The following is an 11,739-nucleotide window of genomic DNA, read 5'->3' as shown; positions in this document are numbered from 1 at the left end:
TTAAAGTTGTTGAACTTACCAGAATAATTATTAAGCTCAATAACTTCGTAAAATAGCTCAATAACTTGTAAAATAACTCAACAAACGTTGTGTGAGAACTCGATAACTTTGATGCGGTTTTACACTTATACACTAGGTTGCACGGACACTCCTCCTAATCGGCGTTCCCGTGTCGGACACCCGTGTCGGACACGACACTCGTTGGACACACGTCAAAACGTGTCGGACACTTGTAAAGCCGTGTCTAACTTTCATATTTTATTTGGGCACGTGTCCGACACGTGTCCATGGTATTTTGAGCCGTGTCCATTGTATTTGGACACACCTTCAAACGGAATCAAGTTGAATTTAAGGTAAATGGCGTGAATTGTTATATGGTTGAATTTGGTGGGGAAATAAGTTGAATTAGCGGTAAATGATGTTCTTTAGACTGGTAATGAGATGTCGAAATAGTTGATTATAAGTTAGTTTTTGGTTTTGGAAATGAGAATGAGTTAACGTCAAGTTTTACCTTCACTTATTTAAATTTAATATTCAAATACTTTTTAAATAAATAAAATCGCACATAAATAAATATAAAATATATATTTTATTAAATTTAAATGACGTGTCCTGTGTCCTAAATTTCATGAGATGCCGTATCGTGTGTCCGTGTCGTGTCGTGTCAGTGTCCGTGTCCGTGTCCGTGTCCGTGTCGGTGCTACCTAGCTTATACATAGCTCTTATACAAGTAGTTGTAGGATAATATTTGTGCAAATATGGAAACTCTATTCACTCTTTTGTTTTTCTTCCTCATTTTTTCATTTTCATATTCATATATTTTTGATTGACCCAAATTAATTGATAAAAAGAAAAGATGGCTTCCCTATCAACAAATTGTCTTATCTTGGCTTGTAACTCTCCTTCTCATCTTTCGTCAGGTAAATTAATCATTACCCATCTTAATTTTTCAATAAAGATTCAATATTTCTTGTAAATTTGTTATTTTTTTTTATTTGTAGTTCGATATTTGATCATTTAATTTATGCCCATGTTGTTGATTTGATGAAAATAATGTTTTTTAGCTGTACCCATTTTGTTGAACTGTGTATAATTGTTGCTTGATGAACCCCTGAACTGATAGATTTGTTTTATAATCAGCTTATGGGTAATTTTGATTAGTGGAATCTGATGGTAGATGTTTTCGGAAACAATCTCTTTATGTTGCTAGTACAAGGGTAGGGTTGCGTACATCCGACCCCCCTTACCTTGCGATTTGTAGGAACTCTTGAGGCACTTGGGTAATGGGGTTGCTATTGTTGTTATGAGGCGGGAAATTTGCGGGAGCTCTTAAGGCACTGGGGTGATGGTGGTGGTGTTGTATGATAGATGGATGAGGTGGGAATTTGAGGATATTGGTTGTATGCTACTAGAATGGAAATGGGCTTTACTTTGCTTAATCTTTATGTGGTCATGGTGTAGAAATATGTGGATCATAAGAGTAGTGATGTGTATTTTATTTTGTAATGCAATTTGATCTGTCAATCTAATGATTCTGGAGAAAAAACTCGATATGATGGAAGAAGATTTGTCAGAGGAGGAGGTTTTAGAGAGGATGTGTGATAAGCTCTTACAGTGGGAAGATGTATTAACCATTTATCGCCATGGTGTAGAATCTGTGTAGGGAAGATGTAGAATTGATAAGCTCTTACAGTGAGAAGATATCATCAAAAGCTATTTAGAGTTGGGAAGAGCATTGAATAGTGGCCCAAGAGTAGTTAAGCCTTTTGTGTACCCGCCAGTTCACGAGTATGCGGTCTATAATTATGTGAAACCAGATAACGGATAGTTTTCCTTCAGAGAAATGAAGAAAATGGTAAATGAGTAGTGCAAATGTTTGTACAATGGAAGTTTGTTAAGAGGCTAATATTATTGGTTTACCCACATGCAAGTCCCTACATTGACAAATTAGGAGGGAGTTCATTACTTTGTAAAGCAAGGAGCTATGCCTCCTATAACCATTTGGTTTAAGGATGAACGTCCTTCCTTATGTGACCTGGCCCCGTTTTCGTGGTTTAAAAGAGTTGGAGTAAAATTAAGGTTTCTTAGTTCTATTAGCAATATAGATGTGGAAATGGATATGATAGGTTGGATGTTGACCCAGTGTTTCTTTTTACGATACGAATTTTCACATCATAGAATAATGTTTGGTAGATGACGTGGAAAGCAAATTTGTACAACTGTTTGGTGGCTTGGTGCTATGTGCATTTACTTAAGGGTGTCTCTGCCATTACTTATTATTGGTTTATTGTTAATGGCAAATGCAAACTATTGAACTTGGTTTGGTAGTTCACCTTTTGTTTTGATTCTGTCTTGATATTCTGAACGTTTCATTATGAAGACAAAGAATTAGCGTATGCTCTGTCTGTTCAAAGTAGAAGGCATTGCCACTTTGAATTGCGTTCACTAGAAATAAAGAAGTTATAAGAAGGCTATCATAACTTGCAAAATTGTATGAGTAGTCTGAATTAGTGTGGCGGTTGATGAAGTAATGATTTCGGTTCCGCTTCCTGTGCTCCTTAATGTATTCCCCTTCGTTTTTTTAAAGTTCACTTTTAGTTGTTCTGTTTGTTGGGTTTGATATGGCGTCCCTAATTTTGTTGGGCGTGTGTTTTAGGCTCTTCTTTGAAATCTGTAGATGTCGGGTTCTTGTACCCCACTAAAGTGAGTCTTACTCCACTTCGTACCAGAAAGGCTGCACAAAAACCTCTTGTTGTCCAGGCTGCATACAGGTATTCTGTTTGTCTCAGATCTTAGTTACCTCTATTGGTAGTCCGATTTAAGCTTCCTCACTTTGTAGATGGAGCTGTACTAAGTACTCTCTGGCTCTCTGCATCCTATTTATATTACCCACATTTGGATTTGGTAGTCGACTGTTGATGAGGACAACGTAGCTTCGTTTCCTTCTTCGATGACCATCTTCCTCTTCAGGAAAACCTAGCTTCTTGTCCTTCTATGAACATCTTCCTTTTGAGGAAAGCTAATTATTTGGAGAGTTTCAAAATGGTCTCTCTCCTTGATTTTGGTAATAATAGCAAACCTAGGTAGCTAGCAACCCGTTCGTCATTTCATATCCAGTTTGGATTTGGAATTGAAGCCTGCCTTCCATATTTTAGGATAAAATTATCTGAGAAATGTTTTGTTAGCTATATCATATATTGATGTTTGATGAACTGAATTTTTCTGTCAGTCTGGTAATGCTCCTGTTTGAGACGCTGACATGGATATTGTGTGTGTTTTTGTTACAGTGATGGTGAAAGACCTAATAATGCAGGCATGTTTGTTGGCGGCTTCATTTTGGGAGGACTGGTAGTTGGCACCCTTGCCTCTGTGTATGCACCTCAGGTCTTCCTATCATGCTTATGTTTCAAAGTTTGTTTATGTAGTTGTTACCTGCTGTTGCCTCCCTATCTTAACTCGCAAAGCATCTTGAGTTTGTAGGTAATTATGTCTTTACGTAAAAATGTCACTCCCTTCATCCCATTTATATCGTTCCCAATTGACTTAGCTGGTCAAATAAGTCAACTTTGGTCTTTCGCACAATATACTATAATTGTAACTTTTAAATTGATAATATGAAAATTGTTTCTTTGATAAATCAACATAAGAAATTTGACATTGTTTCTTTACATATATTTGGAGAAGTTAATGGTCAAATTTGATATCAATTGATCTCCAAACTCCAAAGTGAAATGGGGACTATAAGTTTTGGGTCGAGGTAGTTTGTTATATGACTTCGAGGAATGCTCATGTCAAACTTTACCCGACTGTTATACTTGATCCGTTGAAGATCTCTATCCCCTTTATGCCTTGCTATCTCATGACTTGTGAGGCAATGAGGGGCTTTCACATGCAAGTCCATAGATGAATAAAAGACAAGAGATACTAATGCTTTTGCTGTCAAACTTCATATTCAGATAAGTAGGGCTCTGGCTGCGGCTGGAGCTGACAAAAAGGATTTGATGCGGAAGCTTCCAAAATTTATTTATGACGAGAAGGCCTTGGAGGTAAATGGTTTCTTTCATATTATAAGTTATTTGCCAGTGACCGCCTAATAGAATACATGTTGCCTGGTGGTGGTGGTTCTACAGCCGAGATTTGATTTTCTTTTTTTAGATTCTGTTCCCCTTGAGATGGAAACTGCACAGTATATCACTAAATCCTACTTTTAACAGCGGATAAAAATCCATTGCCAGGACTGGTCATTCTTACATATGTAGGCTGTGGCAGCGGATAAAAATCCATTACCAGATTTCTTTCTTACTAGTAGTGTTTCTAGCTGTCTCGTAATTCTCGGGATTTTTACGATCTTTATGTCTAGTCTCATTCCACATCTTAATGCTATTACCACATAAGAGAATAAGTTTGATGATATCTAAATGAGCATTATTAAAGATAATTTCATTTCTACAGAACCATGCATTCTACCAAATAAAAACAATCTTAATGAAATCAACTTGTGGAATTAAATCTTTGAGATAGTTTAATTTCATTATAAAACTTTGACTTGCAATATTGTCATGTATTGCCAAAAAATTATTAAAACTAATAATGTTCATGTCTTGGATAACTGAAACAGTCAACGAACATTTGAAAAAGAAATGATCTTTGTCTTCAAAAGGATGATTGCACAAAACACAATGAACTTGCACAAAACACAATGAGCTGGGACATTAATATGACTTTTAAGAAGTCTACCTTTCGTAGGAAGGCCATCAACGCAAGTTTTCCAAAGGAAAAATTTTAACTTAGGGAGTGGATTTCAAATGGTTTTATTTTAGCCTTATTTGGATTTGGTAGGGATTTGGAAATCCAAATCTAATAGGTTTGCCAAACATGCAAATTGGTCCAAATCTGAATTTGAGATTACAATCTTTGTTCCCAAACACACCACTAAAGGATTCACGAAGAGAACGCTCAATATTTCTAGTGCATTGAAAAGTGGATTTGTCAAAGTTAACAAATTGACCGGAAATCGTGCAAAATTTAGCTAAAATAGACTTAATAGTTCTACAACTCTATTTAGAGGCTTTAGCGAAAATGATAGTGTCATCTGCAAAATTGAGAAAAGGAATTTTCTCCACCCGGGATCCAATTCTAATACCAATATCATTAGAGCTAAGGTCACTATTTTTTTTTTTTTTGAGATCTTGCTAAAATCTCGGCACACATAATAAATATATATGGCGAAAGTGGGTCTCCTTGTCGAATACCTCGAGTGGGTCTAAAAACGTCTCCCGGTGTTCCATTTACCAACACAAAGCCCATTTAGCATTAAAACCCATTTGCTTAAAAGTTTCCTCGTTAAAATTCCATTCTAGTCTGTCATATGCTTTCGCCATATCAAGTTTGATTGCAATCCAACCTCCTTTGCCTTTTTTACGTTTAAACAAGTTGAAAATCTCGTGTTTTAAAAAAAATATTATCTTGAGTGAAGCGATTAGGTGTAAAACGGGTGTATAATCTTATGCAAGACACTTCAAAGACGATTAGCCAAGATTTTTGAAATAATTTTATAAATTGTTGAACAAAGACTAATCGGGCGAAAATGGTTTGCTGTTTGAGGATTTCCAATTTTAGGAATCAAAGCTATGAAAGTATGATTTAATTCTTTTAGTAATTTCCCAGAATAGAAAAATGCTAAAATTGCTTTAGTGACAGAATTTCCTACAATATCCCAATATTTTTGAAAAAACTCTTGCAGGAATAAACTAAACATAGTTTGTTTAACCTCTTCCATAGTAATATTACCTCTAAGAAATCTGTTATTTTTGTCTGTAATTAATCCATAAATAGACTTAAAATCCTCATTTTTGTCGAAATTACCAAGATGATTTTTCGCAAACCTAAGTTTAACCTCCTCGGATATTTCTTGCTTAATAAGGTTTTGATCAGTAATACATGCACCATTCTTATTTATAAACTGTTTAATACCATTTATGCTACGTCTAATCGTGGCATGAGTTTGAAAAAACTTGGTATTATTCTCTCCAAAATTAGCTTTGTTTATACGAGCTTTTTGTTGCCGATAAACACGTTTATATTCAAGGAGGGCATCACGCTTTTTCAACCATCTCAATTGCGCTTCTTCTAAAACGGTAATATGAGATGAGCCAAGTTGATTTTGTATATTTTCTATTTTTTTTTCAACAATTGAAAGTTGTCTAAAAATATTTCCAAAAGTTGACTAATTCCATTTCTTAGCCTTTTGTTTTAGAAACTTGCATTTTTGAGAAAGACAGAACATATAAGATCCATGAAACTGTTATTGCCAACAACTTTTGACCATTTTACTAAAATCATTCCGGAGAGTCCACATGAGTTCAAAACGAAAAGGAGGGGCTTTCTTATGAACTTGGTCATAAAACTTGACAGAGATAGGACAATGGTCTGAGCTAGTAAAAACATGGTGCATAAATTGCATATTTGGATAAATACTAATCCAATTAGAGGATGCTAATGCTCTATCGAGAATTTCAAAAAGATTATCAAAACCACATTTCTTTTTTCTCCAAGTAAAAAAATTACCGGAGAAAGGGAAATCTATAGAATTGGTGTTATTTAGAAATTTAATCAATCTTAAACAACGTGCATTAGTAACCTTTGCACCCCCTTCTTTTTCACTAGGACTTTTAATCTCATTAAGATCTCCTAATAATATGAAAGGTAGATGAAGATTCTGGACAAAACTTTCGAATTCCATCCAAAATTCGGACTTTTCAGAAGGTTGCGCGGGAGCATAAACAAAGATAAGACAAAAAGTTGCATTCTTCACTAAGTCACACACTTCACACGCAATGAATCTTCTCGATTTAAAAAAGACATTAATCGAAAGGTCAAAGAGATAAATTGTTTCCAAAATAACCAAATATCACCAATAAGCCTACACTCGGAATAAAATCGCATCACCCAAAAAAAAAAAGAATAAAATCGCATTGATTATTTCCTAAATTGGCTATCAAAGGTTCGTCATTGGGAACCTGAAACTAAAAGGGAGGGAAATTCACACTTGAGAGAAAAAAGAGGTAAGTGCTGAGGTCAGCGCCTAAAGTGTGAAACGCCTTTTTGTTAAAATGGTCAACTATTTGCTGCCGCGAAACCTTTATAAAGTGTACCTGTACGATTCAATTACAATTTACACCCATTCATCCATTTCATCAAAACTTGAAAAACTCACAATTACTTGAAAATGGCAGCAAATTCAGCAACTATCCCTCTAATGACCCCTCATCAAATGGGCAATTTCAATCTGTCTCACAGGTCTTACTCTTTTCTTCTTTTTTACCATTTTTCAATTTGTTCAATTCATGTCTGTCCATTTCTGTTTTTGTGCAATAAAAGAACTTTTTAAATTTTTGAATTTTGTTCTAGTTTACTTTTATGCGCTACTAATTTGCCACTTGAAAAACCACAAATCCTGGATCCGCCACTGGGTAAAAGATATCGAAATTGGTAGTATGGGTACCATTGGGCAATGGGTCGTTGTTGCTGCTGCTCTTGTTCATTATTGTAGGACTCTTCTCATTTTTATAATTGGTTTTTGTCATCTTTGCATCATTTCCATGTATAAAGGAATACCTAACTGTCACTTATGGTTTCATTGGCAAGTTTGAGTTTCGCAATTCTGTAACAACTGCCTGCACGATAATCTTTCTTACATTCTCGTATGAGACCGTCACGTCACATCTCCCCTCATAAAAATATCACCACAGTCAACCCATTTAATGGTTTCATTATTATTACTCCTGTACCATGTATATAACGTACGAGCCCAAGGGAGAGTTATGCTAATTTCTCCCTTCGTCCCATTCATTTCTCCTGTCTTTGAAGGGATTACTTTTACTCTAGTTCAAACACGGCTGTGAATGCTCTTTTGCCATTCTCACATCTGTTGCAGTCGCATCCTAACTCTAGAACCAGTCTACCAGATTGCTAGCTGATAACTTAAGGATTGACTGTCTAACTTGTCTTCGCAGAGTTGTTTTGGCTCCGTTGACGAGGTCACGATCATATGGAAATGTACCTCAACCACATGCAGTATTATATTACTCACAACGCGCTACTAATGGCGGTCTTCTCATAGCTGAAGCAACTGGTGTTTCTGATACTGCTCAAGGGTAAGATTGAGCTCAAATTTGTTTGGTTTCATTCACTTTTGGTATGTAAGCAGCTTAAAGTTTCCTCTGCTTGTTCAGGTATCCAGAAACACCTGGTATTTGGACAACGGAGCAGGTTGAAGCTTGGAAACCCATTGTTAACGCCGTCCATGCAAAAGGTGGCATATTTTTTTGTCAAATCTGGCACGCTGGACGTGTTTCAAAGGAAGGTATATGACTTGAATTTTCTTAATTTCATGCTAAATGCATATCAAAATTAGGTAACTATCAGCTTTTAGGAACTTTTATTTTGCTAAATGCATATGATATGGGTAGATGGATTGTCATTGGAGATGGACATTACCCTATGCCACTGTGGCTTCTGTTTGTGGCGGGTTAAGGGCTTCGGATGACCTAACCTTACCCTTAGTTTTAGAGGAGTTTTTTGCTGATGACCTGTTATGAAATTTGCATTGTAAATTGCATTGATAGTCTACTACTTTGTCACAGTATAAGAAACCTAGAGAGTTCCATGAGTCATTTTGCTTTTTTCATCAGATTCCGAAGCTACACAATAGCGCGCCTTTGGCACCACTGAGACTATAGTAAGAAAAAGGCAAGTAGAGTACTGGCGTACTGCACACCAGTTATATTGAATACATAAGCTTGTGACGAAAAAAGAGCTATTAGGAAAAATAAGACAAATTAATACCAAGTATATGACTAATACTCCGTAGAACACAAATTTGGCATTCTAAACTGATTTTTTTTTCTATATTTCTCACTGCTTGGTTTATAATTTATATTATTTTATTACTGTAAGGGGGTTCTCAATAGCAGTTCTCTGTTGATCCATGAAACAGTTTTATATTAATTCGTTATCTTGTAAATTAATCATAAGTGTACAACGTAAGAGGAGTGAGTGCTTCTAAAGCCATATTGTTTCCGGCATTTCCTTTGTTTCCATATATATATGTATACACTCTGTATATACACTTTTTTTTATGGGGATACCTTTTCCACGGGTTTCTGTTAGAGTCCTTTGCATTTTGCTCACATGTTTTTTTTGGGACAAGGTCTTCAGCCAAATGGGCAAGCTCCAATCTCTTGTACAGACAAACCTTTAACGCCTAAAGTTCGGGCAAATGGCGTACATGTTGCACAATTCTCCACTCCAAGGCGGCTTGCAACAGATGAGATACCTTCAGTTGTCAATGATTTCAGACTTGCTGCTAGGAATGCTATAGAAGCTGGTGAGTTTTATATTGTTCGGATTTATTTAAGATTACTTGGTTGATTTCTCTTTATATAGGTGGGGGAACTAAATGCGGTTATGTCGTGTGTCTTGGGAATGGATTACAAATTTTTTATTTTCTGGTTAAGCTTGTTTCCTAGTTAAGGTCTTTGAATATTAAAGCCAGATTGTTTGAAGGATTTAAAATGGTAAAGGAGATAGTTGTAAAGCTAATGGTCAATTTCCCTTGTATGATGAAATTAGCTGGTAAAGGAAATGAAATAATTAGGGAATGAGGCTGTATGAACACGAGAGTAGCCCTTTTTTTATTTCATTTACAACATCGATATTACTTGAGTTCCTCAAAGGCTGTCTCCAGATAACTCAAATTGAATATTGCATCGAGAATTGGACTGAAAGACTCATTTCATCAAAGAAAACACAACTTGTTTAGCGAGTCATTTTACTTTACTCCATTATAATCTAGAGCCAAAGAATAATGAACGTTTGGCTCTATTGGAAATGGATTTTTTTTCCCCATATATTACCTTGAAGTTGCTAGAGGAAGCAGTGATTAGTAGATACTCCCTCCTATTCAAGATAAACCTCCCTATTCATGGGGGGCACTAGAATTAAGGGAATGAATTAAATAAGGTAAAGTATTGTGATTGGGGTGAATAATTAGAGAGAGGGAAGGTATTGTGGGTATTATTGTGGGGTGTGGTGATTAAAATAAGTACTGTTGTGGGGTGAGGTGATTAAAATAAGATAAAGTAAGGGTATTGTGGGGTATTGTTGTGGAGTGAGGTGATTAAAATAAATATAAAACTTTAGTAAATAAGGAAAGAGGGAAGGTATTGTGAATAGATGAAAAAGGAAAGAGTGAAGGTTATTTAGAACACAATAGGAGGGACTATTACATTTCTAGACTTAATTTTATCTAAACCAAAGAATTGAAAACTTCTATCCTTTTTCTTTTCTATCAGACACCAAGGGTTTGTCTTCTCTTCCCCCATCTTTTGGTGGATGGGATTTGAAATGATCAGTCTTACTGTCCTTCTGCATTGACGGAAGCTTGATAGTATGTGCTTTTGAAATGCTATTTCACCAGAAAATGTGCCCTAGTATGATTAGTGGAAATGTGCAGTACTGTGGTTAGGGCAAGAATAAGAAATATTACGAATTTTGTTGTTTACCGCTATAAGTTATGGGGGGTTCAGGTTGTTTTACCTCGTGATTGTCTAGTGCCATAAAATTTTCAACTCTGTGTTGTTTCTCATCTAGGTTTTGACGGTGTTGAAATACATGGCGCCCACGGCTACCTCATTGACCAGTTTATGAAAGACAAAGTCAATGATCGAATAGACCAGTATGGTGGGTCTCTAGAGAACCGCTGTAGATTTGGTCTGGAAGTAGTTGAAGCTGTTGTCAATGAGATTGGTGCAGATAGAGTCGGGTTTCGCATCTCTCCCTTTTCTGATTATTCGGAAGCAGGAGACTCAAACCCTGAAGCTCTAGCCCTGTATATGGCCAAATCCCTGAGTAATTATGGAATTTTGTATTGTCATGCTGTCGAACCAAGGATGGTAACCATAGGAGAGATGAAGGAATGCCCTCACAGTCTTTTGCCCATGAGAAAGGCGTTCAATGGTACTTTCATCGTTGCTGGAGGTTATGACAGAAAAGATGGGAATCAAGCTGTTTCTAACGGACATACAGATCTTGTGGCGTATGGCCGCTTGTTTTTGGCTAACCCAGATCTGCCTAGAAGATTTGAGCTTGATGCTCCTCTTAACAAGTACAACAGAGAAACCTTTTACATTCTGGATCCAGTTGTCGGGTACACTGATTACCCATTCCTTGAAACCACCGAATAGCCCAGACACATGGTCCGGATTGGAAATTCTTGCAAACTTCTGAATTGCGTACCCCATATTCTTATGTATTTGCCGTCATTTTAACGAGTCTTATATGAGATGATCTCACATACCCCATATTCTTATGTATTTGCCGTTAGTCACAGTTTTAATGGGTTGGTTTTATATGTAAACATCTCCTATTATACCATCATTTTTATGTTTACTCGTATTTTTAGTAATTTGTTGGATATTCTAGTGGACAATGCTACTTTGTTCCATGTTTATATGATGGAATTACAAACGAAGATGCATAAGGTTTGGAGTCTATTTGCATTTCAAGGAGGGCATTTCTGCCGCAACTGTAAGGCGTATGTGTGTTCAAGTATCTCAAAATAAATAATTTTGCTTCTTTTAATCATATTTCCACCTAAGTAACATTGAGATGAATTTACGGTAGTTCCTTTTTTCGACTCCTTTTTTGGTTTTTCATCTCAGTCCAAGAGCAGTTTTT

The 11,739-nt window shown here is 36.2% G+C and overlaps 1 protein-coding gene across 4 annotated transcripts; it reads left to right on the top strand.

Annotated features, from left to right (window-relative positions):
* The first annotated feature begins 758 nt into the window (after positions 1-758).
* LOC141605491 (putative 12-oxophytodienoate reductase 11) lies at positions 759-11,475 on the top strand. Of its 4 annotated transcripts, XM_074424287.1 has the most exons (9): positions 759-920; positions 2,657-2,771; positions 3,288-3,384; positions 3,957-4,046; positions 7,236-7,299; positions 8,016-8,156; positions 8,235-8,365; positions 9,212-9,388; positions 10,654-11,475. In XM_074424287.1, exons 5-9 carry the CDS (start codon positions 7,259-7,261, stop codon positions 11,244-11,246), a joined length of 1,083 nt encoding a protein of 360 aa, XP_074280388.1. In that variant the 5' UTR covers positions 759-920; positions 2,657-2,771; positions 3,288-3,384; positions 3,957-4,046; positions 7,236-7,258; the 3' UTR covers positions 11,247-11,475. The 4 variants fall into 4 exon arrangements, with proteins under 4 accessions (XP_074280388.1, XP_074280390.1, XP_074280389.1 ...); XM_074424289.1 differs by lacking the exon at positions 7,236-7,299 and having other exon boundaries at positions 3,288-3,371; XM_074424288.1 differs by lacking the exon at positions 7,236-7,299.
* Positions 11,476-11,739: the final 264 nt, after the last annotated feature.

This window comes from Silene latifolia, chromosome 10, assembly GCF_048544455.1.
Source record: "Silene latifolia isolate original U9 population chromosome 10, ASM4854445v1, whole genome shotgun sequence".
Lineage (NCBI taxonomy): Eukaryota > Viridiplantae > Streptophyta > Magnoliopsida > Caryophyllales > Caryophyllaceae > Silene > Silene latifolia.
Note: the sequence above shows the minus strand (reverse complement) of the source record. Positions and strands in the feature narration are given on the sequence as shown.

What these genes read in the sequence shown, in the direction of transcription:
- LOC141605491 (XM_074424286.1), top strand. Translation starts at nt 7,229, where the DNA reads ATGGCAGCAAATTCAGCAACTATCCCTCTAATGACCCCTCATCAAATG. An exon ending in AATTTCAATCTGTCTCACAG is followed by an intron (nt 7,300 to 8,015) that starts GTCTTACTCTTT and finishes TTGTCTTCGCAG; the next exon opens with AGTTGTTTTGGCTCCGTTGA. An exon ending in TAGGAATGCTATAGAAGCTG is followed by an intron (nt 9,389 to 10,653) that starts GTGAGTTTTATA and finishes TTTCTCATCTAG; the next exon opens with GTTTTGACGGTGTTGAAATA.